Below are 15420 nucleotides of genomic sequence, written 5' to 3'. Positions count from 1 at the left end.
TTAGAATAATTGTAGTGATCAAAACATACATTACACAAATGGATGTATGTGAAGGACACTTAAGTTCAGTCTGGTGTGCCCAAAATTGTCACTGGCAGTGTAAATTATGCTGTTTATTAACCATTATGCTGCATTACTACTCTGCTTTAAGTGAAACAAAATCATTCAAATGGTTAAAAACAACAAAAACAAGAGTGTTTTAAAAATTCATTTCTTAAAACAATTGCAAAGGGAGCGGCGTGGATTGATGATGTGTTGAAGTGTTGAGCGTGCATGTGAAAGTGTGTAATGTGGGATGAAAACCTGTATCACCACTAGCAAACAAAGTGCATGAGATAATTTTTTCAGCTTAAAGGTTACAGGAGACATGGAATTGGTCTGGATATAGTAAGGTATGCATGCAAGAGTGGGAAGATAACGCGGAGGCTGCGACACACCCTCAATAGTGCATGTGAACGCAAAGGGTGCGTCGGGTTTCTTAAGAGCTCACTACTAAGTAATGAGGGATTTAGGCTACTGCAAATACTAAAAAGAAAACAATTGCTACGGGAAATGATGCAAAGAGGAAAGTCAAAAATGTCTGTAGGCAAATAATGTTATATGCACGCAGACATGACTGTGCATGCGTTGTGAATCAGTATGGAACATAATCACACTTGTACACCGTATGATTGTGCCTCACCTTTGTACAGTGCCTCGCACATCTATCACACTTTACATTACACAGTACATGGCTTTGGGGTGGTTAAAGACTACTATACTTCAGAAAACATTGCTGATGATGAAGTTAAATGACAGAGGAAAGAGTAATAAATACACATTGACATCTATAATAAAAACCTTTAGTGGCCCCTTTTGCCTTACTTTTGAATATTTTTTCATTCAAAACATTTATTCAATCAGGAGAACATGTGTATAATACAGTTTTATGACCCGAATGCATCTTTAAATAGTATAGCGTGATCACATTGACTTAAGTTTGATTAGAGTTATGATCCGATATATTCTAATCAGTTAAATCGATAGGCTAGATATTTCTCATACAGATTCACATCTAATCAGGGTGTGGAAGTAAGTGACAAGGAGGTTAGTGATAGCAAAGTTATGGGTTAAATTCCTCATTCTCTGCATACCGTACAGGTCAAACTGTCTACCAGATGTACAGTTGGTTTGGTAATACTTTATAACGTTCATAAATAACAATTAACAGACATTAGTTTTTGTTAATGTACATGAAGACAGTCTGAATTGACATGAAAGTCACTTTTGCTAATATGTTTCCGTATAGGATGTTGGTTGTTGACATATAGTATGTCCATGAACTTTTTTAATTCAATGTCAAAATTTTTGGTTTATATTTACAGAATCGAAACTGTATATTTTATGTTATGTAACTAAAAAAAAAAAAAAGTTTTCCACAACCTTTTTGCCTACACTAGGTTCATTTAAAATGGTCCTGGGGACTAAATGTAACAAAAATTACATTTAGTTTCTCTAATATAAGAGGTTATAATAGCTGCATGTAGGCTATAATAATTAAAAAGAATTGCTAATTTGGATATGTAAAATGGTTTAGATTTATTATAGCATGTGAATACTGCTGAAACTGCTTGAAATTTCATGTCCATTACCCATATATTTATATTTAAAGGAAAATTCCAGGTTCAATACAAGTTAAGCTCAATCGACAGCATTTGTGGCATAATGTTGATTACCACAAAAATGTATTTTTCTTTCAAAAAAGCAAAAATCTGGGTTACAGTGAGGCACAATGAAAGTGAATGGGGCCAATCCGTAAGCATTAAAATACTCACGGTTTCTTTTTTTTTCTCCCCAAAAAGTCCTCGTGGTGAATCCGCATCCGAGACCGTCAATCTGCGCATTTTATCACGTGGCTTGCTGAGCGCATTACCGCGGAGACCTAGCGCGTGTGGAGGCTTCATGCTATTCTCCGCGGCATCCACGCACAACTCACCACGCGCCCCACCGAGAGCGAGAACCACATTATAGCGACCACGAGGAGGAGGTTACCCCATGTGACTCTACCCTCCCTAACAACTGGGCCAATTTGGTTGCTTGGGAGACCTGGCAGGAGTCAAAAATACTCATGGTTTCAGAAGTACAGACACAGATCTTAAACAATGTGTGTTAACATCCTTTCAGTGTGATAAAATTGCCTACTAACCTTTTCTTTGTAAAGTTATATCCAATTTTACAAATTATTTGCCATGACGACATAACACCCTAAAAAGACTGTAAAAGTTATGATTTAAACAACTCTACAGTTCAAAGAATACACACGTTTTCACAGAAAAATGAAAGTGTTTTTATAAAATAATAAGATTCACATTTCTGCCTCTAGACCCTCTGAATATTGGCCCCATTCACTTCCATTGTAAGTGCCTCACTGTAACAGATTTTTGCTTGTTTTAAAGAAAAGGAGGGATGAGTCTAAATACATTTTTGTGGTAATAAACTTTATACCACAAATGTTGTAGATTGAATTTAACTAGCTTTAAACCCGGAATATTCCTTTAAATGTAGCCTACAGAAACTACTGTTCTGTTAAGCTTAACATACAGTAGTAACTGTTTTTATGAAAGCTACTGTATAAGTGTCTATGTCTATCTTAACACAGTAAATCTTGAATTTTAGGGAATTACCACTTGAATTGATGTCCATGCATAAATCTTGTCGATCAGGTTAGGCGTACCCCAAGGCTCTGTACTTGGCCCTTTTATTTTTTATTCTAATCAGCCTGCCCTTCACACATCTGTTTGATGCTTTCCTGATAATCATTACCGTAAATAAGCCGAAATCACCACACCCCTTTGTTGAACTGTATATAAACATCCCAGGCTCTCTAAAACCATTAAGGAGCTGTCAGCTGTAACCAGTTTAAAGCGCCAGAGCCACAGGGACAGAAATCATGACTCAGACAATGACGCGTAAGAACTTCTCTAGCCTCAGCTCTCGTGCCTTCTCGTCTCACTCGCTCACCGGTGGATACACCAAGCGCATCTCCGTCGGCACTGCGCCAAGTGTCTATGGAGGCGCAGGGGGATCCAGCGTGCGCGTCTCTTACGCACATGGCACCAGGAGCGGTTTCGATCTGGCCAGTGCGCTCGGCGGTGGCGACAATGTTTTCGGACATACTTTCAACGAAAAGTCCACCATGCAGAACCTCAACGACCGTCTCGCCAGTTACCTGGAGAAGGTGCGCTCCTTGGAGAAAGCCAATGCGCAACTGGAGCGCCAGATCCGCGAGTGGTATGACAAGAGAGCCCCTGTCAGCAAAGACTACAGCCATTATTATGCCATCATTGGCGAGCTCCGCAAAAAGGTGAGTAATCTTACAGTAATCTTATAGATCTATAGAATATCTAGGCTAAATAAAGTTGTGTACGAATCAAATGGAAACTAGGTTTTGGATTAGTATATACACAGTTTATACACAGATTATCACTCTCCAAAGTCTGACAGTTACGGTTATATTTACATATTATAGTAAATCATTATTATAACAATCAAGAAATAGTGTTCAACATATTACTAAAGATAGAAAAAATTTCAAGTGTTCTTATAAAGTGGACAATTAAAGATTTTGGTGTTTTTATGATCATATACACAGTATAGGAATCTAATAATACTGAAACTAAACTTAAATATGAGATCTTAGTTACACATTACTATATATTTATTCATATACACTATATATAAACATTATATATATGAAATAGAAACTGATTTTAGTTTTTTGTACAATCATACAGACAGCATGGGGTCCTAATTATACTAAAACTAAGATTAAAGCCAACAGAAGGATTATACTTTAACAGAGTTATGTGTTCTTATCAAATGGAAATGGACTTAAGTTTTATTTTCTGTATGAACCCTCATAGGCATAAATATCAGTGGAATAATTAGTCTTTAAACTTTTTTATCAAGTGTTTGGTTAACCATCTCTCTAACCATTTGATACTATAAATAATAATAATAATGAACTTGTAATTCAGTTACACCAATTTGTAGGTCTATTAGACATATGTCAGAGGTTTACACTGTTCAAATCTGTTTGGTTTACCTTTTTAAGTCAAATATTTACTCTTCATTGTCTGCTTGTCTTCTTTAGATCTGCATCGCCAGCCAGGACAATGCCAGAATTATCCTTCAGATCGACAACGCCAAACTAGCAGCCGAGGACTTCAGAGTCAAGTTTGTACAATAAACAAAAAACGTTCCTTTCCAATTCGCCTGCTTAAAAGAAGTGAATCTATTTTAAGTTCTTATTTTGACTGAATACATTAGTCTAAGTATGTCTGTTTTTTGTTTTTTTTTCCGAGGTGTATTATTTGGGTTGTTGGGCATGTAGACATTTGTGTTTGTTTGGGTTCCTCACCTGTGTTTTTCTTGGCTGTGTCAGGTATGAGAACGAGTTGACCATGCGTCAATCCGTGGAAGCAGACATCACCGGCCTGAGGAAAGTTCTGGATAATTTGACCATGACCCGCTCAGACCTTGAGATGCAGATTGAGGGTATGAAGGAGGAGCTTGTCTACCTCAAGAAGAACCATGCAGAGGTGAGGTCAAAAAACCTGAAAGAGTTTGATTTTTGGCCCTCTAGGTAGGGCCAAACTTGGTGGAATGAGGTCAGATCTTTAACTAGTGATCCACAACACCAATAATCTTTTCAAACCTTTTCTAAAAGAATTTGGTGATGTTTTAAGGGCATCTATATGCTAACGTATTCCCAGTTATTGATAATTTGTTTTACCATTAGCAGATATAACATTTCTCCTCTGGGAAAAAACAGACCAAAAATACTGATGACATCATCTTGCATTCAGGGGCGTATCCAAAGTTTTATCCAATCAAATACTCTCTAGAATGAGAATGCCCCTCCCCCCATTACCACTGCAGCTGATCAGTAGTAACAAGCAGCAAACTATGGTTCATGGCTTTGACATAAGTTAAAGGCTATTGGCTGTTTAAAAAAGCCCTTCAAAACTTCCCACCCCAACTTTTTTTCAACAGTTTTACAGTTTATACTTAATATTACAAACAGCACAAGTAATACAGCTCTATATTGAAATGGCTATATTGCTGCTTTGTAGGAGATAGCAGCTCTTCGTGCACAAATGTCCTCCAGCTCCGTAAACGTTGAGGTGGACGCCGCACCACAGCAAGACCTGGCCCGTATCATGGAGGAGATCCGACAGCAGTACGAGGGCATCACAGAGAAGAACCGCAGAGAAATGGAGGCCTGGTACAAGGTCAAAGTAAGTGCAGACACAAATTCATAAGGCACACTCACATGTTCTTAATTAACTGGTCAGGGATAGCCAGAAATGGATGTTGACTTCTGATCTTTTTCCTTGCAGTTTGACGAAATAAACAAGAAGGTCTCCACCAGACAAGAAGACCTCTCAGTGTCCCGCAGTGAAATCAGCGAGCTCAGGAGATCACTGCAATCCCTGGAGATCGAAGTACAGTCTCAGTTTAGCATGGTATGTTTAGTTTTCTCTTTAAAAATATTAGCTTTAATTAAATTGTTAAAACATTTTCAGTACTATCAGCAACCACTAGATGGAGCACTACTTGCGCTTTTAAATGTAGCGCCATCACGTTTTTTTTTTCTGCTTAAATTTGTACTAGCTATAATCAATATTGAGTAAAAAATGTCCCACTTGAGGGAGCACTATTTGCGCTAATAACCATAGCCTCCTTTTTCTTTCACTTCAAAATTCGTACTAGTTTTGATTAAACTATTAACACAAATTTGATACTCTCAGCTACCACTAGAAGGAGCTTTATTTGATCTAATATGCATGATTCGCCACCTAACTGTTGTTTTCTGTGCAAATTTGTTCTAGCGCTGTTAAAAATGGACTATAAAACTACTAGCTTTCACTAGAGGGAGCACAATTTGCGTTAATAACATAGCCCCATTTCTTTCACTTTAAAATTTGTACTAGTTTTAATTCAACTATTAAAACATTTGGATACTCTCAGCTACCACTAGGATCTTTATTTTAGCTAATATGCATCGCCGGCCCTTAACTGTTGTTTTACACTCAAATTTGTTCTAGCGCTGATAAATATTGACTGTAAAAACACTTCCCACTAGAGGGAGCAATATTTGCGCTAATATGTGTAGCCCTAACTTCTCACTCTCATTCTCTGCTCTGATTGGACAGAAAGCGGCTCTGGAGAGCACACTGTCAGAGACTGAGTCACGGTACAGACTTCAGCTCAACCAATTGCAGCAAGTCATTCACAGTCTGGAGGCGGAGCTTTCTCGAATGCGCATGGACATCGAAAGACAGGGCAACGAATACAGTCTGCTCCTGGACATCAAGACCAGACTAGAGCTGGAGATCGCAGAGTACAGAAGACTTCTGGATGGAGAGGACATTCAGTAAGACATATACTGTACTGTACAATAAGTGTTTACAAACGATAACAATAGTTTGTTAGCTTAGAGTAGATGCAAAGAGCGCCCTCTACCGGGCAATAAGGTATAACCACTTTTGTTTACGATAGTATGTAAACACAAAACAAATTGTCTTTCTAAATATTGCGAGTTTGTGATGTCAGCAATTTCATAAAAAAATGTCTTTTTTCCCAGGAGACAGACAGTCAAGATTGTAGAGATTGTAACTCCACCCCCCAAACGTAAGTGTTTTTCTAATATTTATATATATATATATATATATATATATATATATATATATATGTATATATATATATATATATATGTATATATATATATATATGTAATTTATTAATATATTAAATGTCATATATATGTTGATAACAAAATATTTTACACTTAATATTTAAATAAAAATATATATTTAAATACAATATATCAAATTTATAAAAATTATTTTACACAGTTTAGAATTTAATTGCTCTATTTACATTAATCATTTATCATTAATGATATATATATATATATATATATATATATATATATATATATATTAAATATTAAATAATAATAAAATTAAATGGTATTAAAAAACTATATAAAAAATAATAAAACTTTGACATCTAAATCACAATGACTTGTTTATGACATTTTTGTTTATTTTGTGTTGGGTGGCCACTTAATGTCCAATGTAAAATCTGGATCCTGAAACAAAACCAGTTGAGGACCACTGATTTAAACTTCATTTTAAAAACGATTTAAATGTTTGTTCACTTAAATCAACTACTTAAATATGAAATTAAAATACTTTTGATACAATAAAATGCTACTATTCTCTTTGGAAAGTGATTATGGGATGATAATGCATCTGTGCTGCTTTTAACTTATTTTCTTCATCTTTCCTCAACAGATGAACCAGTGGTGACCAAGCGTGTGCGCACAGTAGTCGAAGAGGTGATTGACGGAAAGGTTGTCTCTCGCACTGAGGATGTTGATGTCGAGGTTGTGAAGAAGTAAAAAAACAGCAACAAAAGACAACCCAAAATGGCGGCATATATTTTTGGTCTAAATATGGCTAAATCTGATCTAAATTATTCCTGTTTAACACCTCATGTAAATCGTACAATCTAACATAAAAGTACAAGCTGCGAAATTGAATGTGTGTTCTTTCTTTCTTTCTTATTTCATTGAGGAGATCCAAATATTTTTCACAAACAACACTGAGAAAAAAAATAAAATATTTTGAACTATTATATTTGATTCGATGTATCTCACAAGTGCCAAAAAATGAGTGGAAAACAAAACAGTCCGTACAAAAGACATACGCTCCCACTCACAGACATACTGTACCAACACGCAAACACAACTATAATATATACAAAGGTATTACTAAACAATTCAAAAACATACTAACAAAAACAACCACTGTTATCTTTTCAGAACACTTTTAATATATAACATCATATTTACAAATATTTCACATATGACACTATGTAGTTAAGAGTCCCCCCACAGGTGTCTGTATTCGACAAAATGTTGTTCAACATAAATATAATTAAATCTCACTATTACAGTATAAATTCTACAGTAGCACAGCGGATTACCGCATTCAGTTGCAAAGTGCTGTCCTTTTTTCGTTTATTTTTTCTTTAAATACAAAAATACCACCACTTCCAATGAGACATTGGTAGTAAATATCTAGCTGCTGCGCTATAACGACGTACGCTGAAGCAAAATTGGCTCACATTCAAAACGGTGGGCAGGATTGGTCCTTGACGCCAAATAGTTTACGCAACGGCACCGCGAAACATTGTACTACATACTTTAGCTCTTTAACGACCAGAAGTGCCATAGAAGTCATGTTCGTAAAATGTTCATAAACAATTGAGATGATCTAGAGCGTCGGATTAAAAGGTAAATGCTCTGTCAGTGCCATAATTCCAAAACATTTGTTCCCTCAAAAATGTGGACAATTATAACGTTACGTTTCACGATCACGCACCGTAAAAAATGTTTTTAAAGTGAAATTAATTAGGCCTCATTCATGAAACACAAGAACAAATTTGTGCAAATTGTTCGTAAAACCGTTCTTACGTAAATTGCTGCATTGACAAATTCCATAAGAACGTTTTACGAACAATTTACAATGAAATTTTTTTTGCACTTTTCATGAATAAGGCCCATTGATCGTTACTGGCTAAAAGTGCAGATCCACAAGGGTTAGTAAAAAGTTGGCAAATTGCACCTGCACTTGCATTGAATAAAACTTTGAGTTCCAGGCCATCACTTACACATGATAGAGTATATTTGCAGGCAGTTGCTAATATGTAACCAGTAAGGTAAGAGAAAGTCCAGGATATGCATGATCAATGATAAGCAGAATTTCAATTTGTACTCTTTAGGGATAGTGGAGACATTTCTACTCGGTGAAGAACATGAAATATTTGTATTGTGTGATAATCATACAATTGCAATCTTAAGATAATCCATTGCTTGCAATAAAAGTCAGGAAAATTTGATCACAAACATGGAGAAAATGAACATCTGAGACCGTATGATGATTTTCACTGCAAAAAAATAAAATAAAATAAAATAAAAATTTGAAATCAGAATTTTCCACGTTTTCCAGTAAAAACAAACAAGCTTCTAAACATGATACATTTACTTTAGAAGTAAAATTACATAAAATATTAAAGACTTGTTTTCAGAGAATACATGTTGAATTGCTGGCAAATAGCTTTTTTTTTTTTTCTTTTCTTGTTTTAAGCATAAATCCAACAAAAGTTAACGAGAAAAAACTATTTTGCCATTGGGTTAGGAAAACAAGTCTTATTATCTTATGCAATTTTAATCCTCAAATTAATTTCTATTGTTTTAAGGTGGTTTAGATATTTTAATAGGAAAGCAAGATAAAAATGCTAATTTGCAAAAATGATTGTTGCAGTTTTCAAACATGTTTACGTCTTACTTTACGTCCAAAATACCTCTCGATTAAAAGCGTTTCCAGTCTCAGTCAATGAAGCAAAAATGAAATTCACGGATTTAAATTTCAAATAAAAATCTTCTTCCAAGACCCTGCAGACATGGATCATAGAGCTAAACAGCTGCCTGTGGCATATTTAACGATAAAGACGACAGTTATTTTGCATACTACTCATGCCCTCGCAATAAATAGTCAATTAGTCAAAGCAGCCCACCAATCGGTTTGAGGCAAACAGCAGTGAAATTTGGCAGCGAGAAACATTGTCAGCATGACTCATTTTCGACGTAGCTGACTCAAAGCTGGTGCCTGTTAACTTCAGTAAATTTAGAGAGAACTGTAATATTCCCATTGAAAATGTATAAAGTAACGAAAGATGAGACTATCTTCAAAGCGCAGGGGCTAAAACTATTGTAAAAGCTGAAGTGTTCATTCAGCGGCTGACTGCTTTCATTGAAATACCTCAGAGAAAACAAAAGTTAATTCAAACTTAAAGCTGAAGTGTGTAATGTTAAAATACTTTCTCTTACCCCAGCTTAATATGCAGAGACAACAATTAAGCCATTTGTAGTTGATTTTAACTAATAAACACTGTGGCGCTTTCAAAACATTCCTCTGTTCGTTTGAGTATTGGTTGACTCAACCAACAGTGTGAGTTTGGGGCGAGACTATCTGTTTGACCAATGGGAGTGTTTGAGAATGTCATTACTTCTGCAATTCCGTTTGGTGCCACTAGTTGCGCAGAAGTTACACACTTCAACTTCAAATTTTAAACGTAACAGTTAACACGATAACAGACACAGTCAGGACAAAAGAAAGAGAAAGGGGTAAGCACCCGTTGCTTTTAAGTTTACTGTTTAAAAAAAAATAAAAAATAGCTAGGAAAACTTAAAAAGTTGTCGTTAGTTGCGAAAGTTCATTCTGACACGGACTGTGGCTCATTTCAGCTTTTGGCACGAAAGCAAAAGCAAGTTTCTTTTTATTAACAGTACCTATTAATCAGTTACCTGAAACATTTAAAAAAATGAAAAATCCCCTTAAGTCATTATTTGTCGTTGTAAAGTGCAATAGTGCTTTTTCGACTGGATTCTAGCTTGCAGGCGGCCTCGTCCAGCAGGGGGAGATAGCGAGCCGAGCGCAGTTCTCACTGGCAGTAGTTGTAAATCACAGAAGAACCTCAGCTATGCTGAAGGGCACCATTCATTCTTCGTTTTCACTGGGAGTTTCAGTCTCAAATGGTTTTACGATCTCCTCCTTGTAAACTTTCAGAATCGCTTCACAGACAAAACGGTACTGGCTCTGGAAACACACACAAAAATGTTGGACATCAAGTGATTCAGTTGCACTATAATTAATAAAATATTGTTTAAGCTTAACAGATTGTTAATGGACCATCTTATGCATATTGCTAACAAAAATAGTATTAGTTGGCTAAAATCTAGGGCTGTCAATTTAATGCATTAATTTAGTGTAATTATATTTAAAAAAGCTTCAAAGAAATTAATAAAATTAATCATGCCTCCTAACCCGTACATAAATTCCGTAATAAAAGTACGGATTTTCCTACCACCACAGCCATTCAAAATAGAAGTACATGTAATGTGTTTTTATGAAACGCGTCAGCAGTGGGCAGTCAGCGCACTTCAACAAACCTCAGAGCAGCCTCAGAATGAGAGCCGCTCACACAGGATGCGTTCTCGATAGCTGGGCGAAGCACAACGTAATGCAGGGATCTCAAAATGTGATTTTCTAAGTTTCAACTACTTTTAACTTGCAACATTTTATGACATTGCAAACCAGTGAGATGCTCTAGAGGTATCCATCTGGCATTTATGTACATAGGCCGACAACTAAATATAGCGCAGACGGAACGCAAAAATGGACAGAATGAAAAACTCATGCAAAACAAACAAACATAGTATATTGACTTCTAATATGTATGTATATGCTGTATACATAATTTGAATTATTATGTATTTATTTTAAATAATCTTTATTTGGGGGCCTTTTTCAGCAAATAATGATACATGCGATTAATTGTGATTAATTCGATTAATTAATCTGCATGTCCTGTAATTACAGTCATTCGATTTAAATTTTGAATTCATTGACAGCTCCACTAAAATCACGAGTTGCACTTGACTTGCTGGTTTTGCGGAATTTCCAAAAATCAAGGTTTTTAATCGACCCAGTGGGAAAGATAGTTGCGTTTAAAAATTCCCAAGCTGCTACAATGATTTTGAGGAAGAACTGGCAGCTGGATTGCAAAAGTTCACCAGCTTAGTTGCATCAAAACTTTAAATTTTGTTTTGCAGGAAATCTTTTTTCACACAGACCCAGAGGTTGAATTTTTCCGCCACATGATGTGGAAACGATCAACGACAACGAAAATGTAAAAATATTGATCATTTTATTTCAGTTAGTTTTCAACCGCTGTTTTTCATTTGCTTTGCATTAATTATATTTTTGTATTTCAGTTTACAAAAATGCTTTTAAATCAATAGTTTCCATCTTTGTTTTAGCATATGATAATAACTCCGCTTGGGTCAGGCAGCCTCTTCCGCACAGTGAACGTGACTCGCGGACAGTCTGCATCTTTGCCCATGCACCACCCGCCAACTGTGCTAAAAAGAGTATCGCAAAGCGGTCGTTGTGTGCATGATTCAAACTTGTTCATATGGGCTCACTGGCAAAAGAGTATACTTTGAAAGGCTAAGCGCTCAACCGTGCGCAATACGGAATGGCACGCGGAAAAATTACGTTTACTCCTAGCCTTGATTTGGAAAGAGGACCGGACTTTATACTAATAGTCGACAAACACAAACACACATATACTCACAGGAGTCTGGATCATCATAGCACGCTGGTCTCTCATGGTTCTTACAATGTCCAAGGGATACACTGACTGCCCGTTCTCTATCAGACACATCGCTGTCTCCATGGTGATAAGAACGCCGGTGCGACCAATCCCAGCACTGCAAGAGAATGGGGAGGGGTCAATGTTACTGTGTCATGTTATTCTGTAATACTCAGTCAACGATTACGATATTACAATTTCCTTTACGTGCATTTCAGATTGCGTTATGTTTATTAAATGTTGTGGTGATGTTGTCGAGACATTACTGACCTGCAATGAACCACCACCGGCTCAACTGTGTCGGTTCGTTTGCTGCGTACGTGACTGACAAAGTTCAGGAAGTCTGATGAATCATCCGGTACGCCGTGATCCGGCCACGCCAAGTACTGCATCTGACAAATGTGTCTCTCTTCGTTACTCTGTACGCAAACACAGATTCGCGTTCTTAGTCATTTTAATAGCACAATAAAATTAAAATACACTGATCTACAAAATTATGGAATAAAAGCAGGACAGGTATGGCACCTCCAGGTGTGTAAGGATCAAATCTCTGAGCAGATATGCGGATTTCCCTTCCTCCGATACACATGTCACCTGGAAGCCCCCATAAGTGCCACTTGCAGAAAAGCTTGGCCAATATTGATGACATTTCACCTAAAAGAAATATATTTGCTGACATGTAATATTTACGGCAACCAGCACAGACAAAAATGTGAACAGAAGCTTATAAAGATGATATCACAGGTTGAAAGCAAAGCAAAAATCTTTTCAAGACAATTGAAACAGCATTTGCTCTTCATTTAATTTCTATAATGCAACGCATTTCAAAGTGAAATGGAATATTCATCAAAAAATAATGTAGGGCGGGACTCGATCTTATCTACTGGGATTTGATTGGATTGTGGACGTAAGGCTGTGATTTTATTGGTTAATATAATTTTTCCCCACCCACACAGACTTGATGATGTCAGCAGAGAAGAAAAGCCATTTCAGTGACTTAAGACTTAAGACTTTTTTCCTTCAAATCATGCACAATAAGCCCAGGATCATTGATTAAAAAAGTAGATATGGTCAATTTTGCCTTCATGTTGTCGTAAATGCATTTGAAGTATATATATGCTACATTTTCCCAGCATTTTGTGTGTGGACATAGCGTCTTTTTAGTTCTGCAGTAGTCATACCCTGCCGCGTTCAACTTGCGTTGTGAGCATGACCACTAGGGTGGCGCTCTGTTCCCACACCATCTCCCAGAAGTCAGAGCAGGTACCAGGAAGAGGGCCTTGACAAGCAATATATCGCTTTATCTCACTTTTACAAGGAATCTCCATCTACAAATACACAATTACACACATATATTTTATATACATACTTGTTCATTCGTTACGAGGAGATCTTTAAGAAAAAATTAACAGAAGAATGCTCACGTTTATATAATTTGCATTGATATAATCATCCATCCCCTTCAATACAACACGAGTGGCATCATCTGTGTTATAGAAGTCAAACAGTTCAGAATTTCCAGACAATTGTGTAAAGCATTATTTTGTCATATATAAAGCAGGTACCGGTACTCACATGGAGAAATGTCCCGATAACGATTTTTGGAGATGTTTTGCGGTAATCTAGCACATGACATGGACATCCCAGGCCGTTTCCTGTATAGTTGCTAGGGAAGGAAAAATAAACGTTTACACTGAATCTAAAGTTATGGGATCCATAAACAATTTTCTGCCTATATTTAGACTCTTATGAGCTTGTATGAAGCACATTTCTAATCAAGTCTCATTTGTGCATGTATGCAAAAACAACATGAACTTAACTTGAACTAGATGCTGTTTGTTTATATTTGCAGGATGTTTGTCTCATTAAATCCCAATTTCATTGTCATTAATAAACCTAACTAAATATAGCACAAGCTTAGTACACAAGCTCATGACATAAAAACAGCAGACTCGGCAACAGGAAATAATCAAGGAAGCTTGAAAAGAAAAACAGAAATTATATAACTAGTGTCTACAAAACAAACTCGATATAAATACTTGAAAAGAAGCTCAAAAGTGATCTAAAGCAACTGACCATCTTTGGAAAAAAAGGTACACTATTCTCAATGTTAGATAATGGATGGATAAATGTTAGGTAACTTACATCGAATTGTGCAAGAACTGTACCGCTGGACAGACCGTCTTCCAGCAGCTGTATGGAGGATTTCAGGCTGTCGGCCTCTGAGTGAGTCTGGTCGAGACCTGAAGTCTCAGGAATGTACTGGAAATCCGGTTCCAGATCCAACTTCTCCTGCTCTTCATCTACATCATAGATGGCTGAAGAAAGAGAGAAAAAGAGACAGACTTTTAGATTATATTTCATTTCACTGAGCTTTGCACTTGTTGACAGACAGACAGACAGATAGATAGAGACAGACAAATGGATAGATAGACTATCTGTTTAGATAGATGTCTAGGCAGACAGACAGATTATCTGTCTATCCATCAAGACAGACAGACAGAGAGACAAATTATGCGTATCCATCTAGACAGACAGACAATCTGTTTATTCGTCTAGACAGCTAGACATACATACAGACAGACAAATTATCTGTTTATACATCTAGACAGACAGAGAGACAAATTATGTGTATCCATCTAGATATATAGACAGATAGATTATCTGTTTAGATAGACAGATGTCTAGATAGACAGACAGATCATCTGTCTACCCATCTAAACAGCCAGACAGACAGGTAGATAGTTTATCTGTCCATCTGTCTAGATATATAGACAGACAGACCAACAGACAGAGAGATAGATAGCCTAGATAGGTAGATAGACAGACATTATCTGTCAATCCATCTAGACAGACAGACAGATAGATAGCCTAGATAGACTAACAGACAGATAGAGATTACCTGTCTATCTGTCTAGACAGACAGACACACAGACCGACAGATAATCTGTCTATCCATCTAGATAGACAGACAGACAGAAAGACAAAAAATCCATTTAAATACAGATATAATCCGTCTAGACGGAAAGACATTCAGACAGGCAGACAGATAGATAGACTATCCTTTAGATAGATAGGCGTCTTGATTGACAGACGGACAAACAGATAGATAGATAATCTGTTTATTCATCTAGACAGACAGACATAGAT

General features: G+C 36.5%; 2 protein-coding genes across 3 annotated transcripts in view; one reads left to right on the top strand and one right to left on the bottom strand.

Moving 5' to 3' along the window:
* The first annotated feature begins 2871 nt into the window (after window positions 1–2871).
* On the top strand, window positions 2872–7591 carry LOC127438781 (keratin, type I cytoskeletal 13-like). Its single transcript, XM_051694631.1, has 8 exons — window positions 2872–3343; window positions 4133–4215; window positions 4424–4580; window positions 5115–5279; window positions 5382–5507; window positions 6198–6418; window positions 6629–6675; window positions 7344–7591. Exons 1-8 carry the CDS (start codon window positions 2930–2932, stop codon window positions 7448–7450), a joined length of 1320 nt encoding a protein of 439 aa, XP_051550591.1. The 5' UTR covers window positions 2872–2929; the 3' UTR covers window positions 7451–7591.
* A 270-nt stretch (window positions 7592–7861) lies between these two features.
* LOC127438766 (tyrosine-protein phosphatase non-receptor type 4-like) overlaps window positions 7862–15420 on the bottom strand; it is a 42505-nt gene continuing 34946 nt past the window's right edge. For both annotated transcript variants that reach the window (XM_051694608.1, XM_051694607.1), the window contains exons 20-27: window positions 14416–14588; window positions 13846–13936; window positions 13695–13756; window positions 13452–13598; window positions 12796–12924; window positions 12541–12689; window positions 12253–12388; window positions 7862–10712 (exon numbers count right to left, since the gene is read on the bottom strand). In XM_051694608.1, coding sequence (XP_051550568.1) covers window positions 10614–10712; window positions 12253–12388; window positions 12541–12689; window positions 12796–12924; window positions 13452–13598; window positions 13695–13756; window positions 13846–13936; window positions 14416–14588 — 986 coding nt within the window. In that variant the 3' untranslated portion in view covers window positions 7862–10613. The remainder of the gene's footprint in view (window positions 10713–12252; window positions 12389–12540; window positions 12690–12795; window positions 12925–13451; window positions 13599–13694; window positions 13757–13845; window positions 13937–14415; window positions 14589–15420) is intronic.

Source organism: Myxocyprinus asiaticus, chromosome 50 (genome assembly GCF_019703515.2).
Source record: "Myxocyprinus asiaticus isolate MX2 ecotype Aquarium Trade chromosome 50, UBuf_Myxa_2, whole genome shotgun sequence".
In the NCBI taxonomy this organism is placed as follows: domain Eukaryota; kingdom Metazoa; phylum Chordata; class Actinopteri; order Cypriniformes; family Catostomidae; genus Myxocyprinus; species Myxocyprinus asiaticus.
The sequence above is the reverse complement of the archived record's forward strand: the minus strand, read 5'-3'. Positions and strand labels throughout refer to the sequence as shown.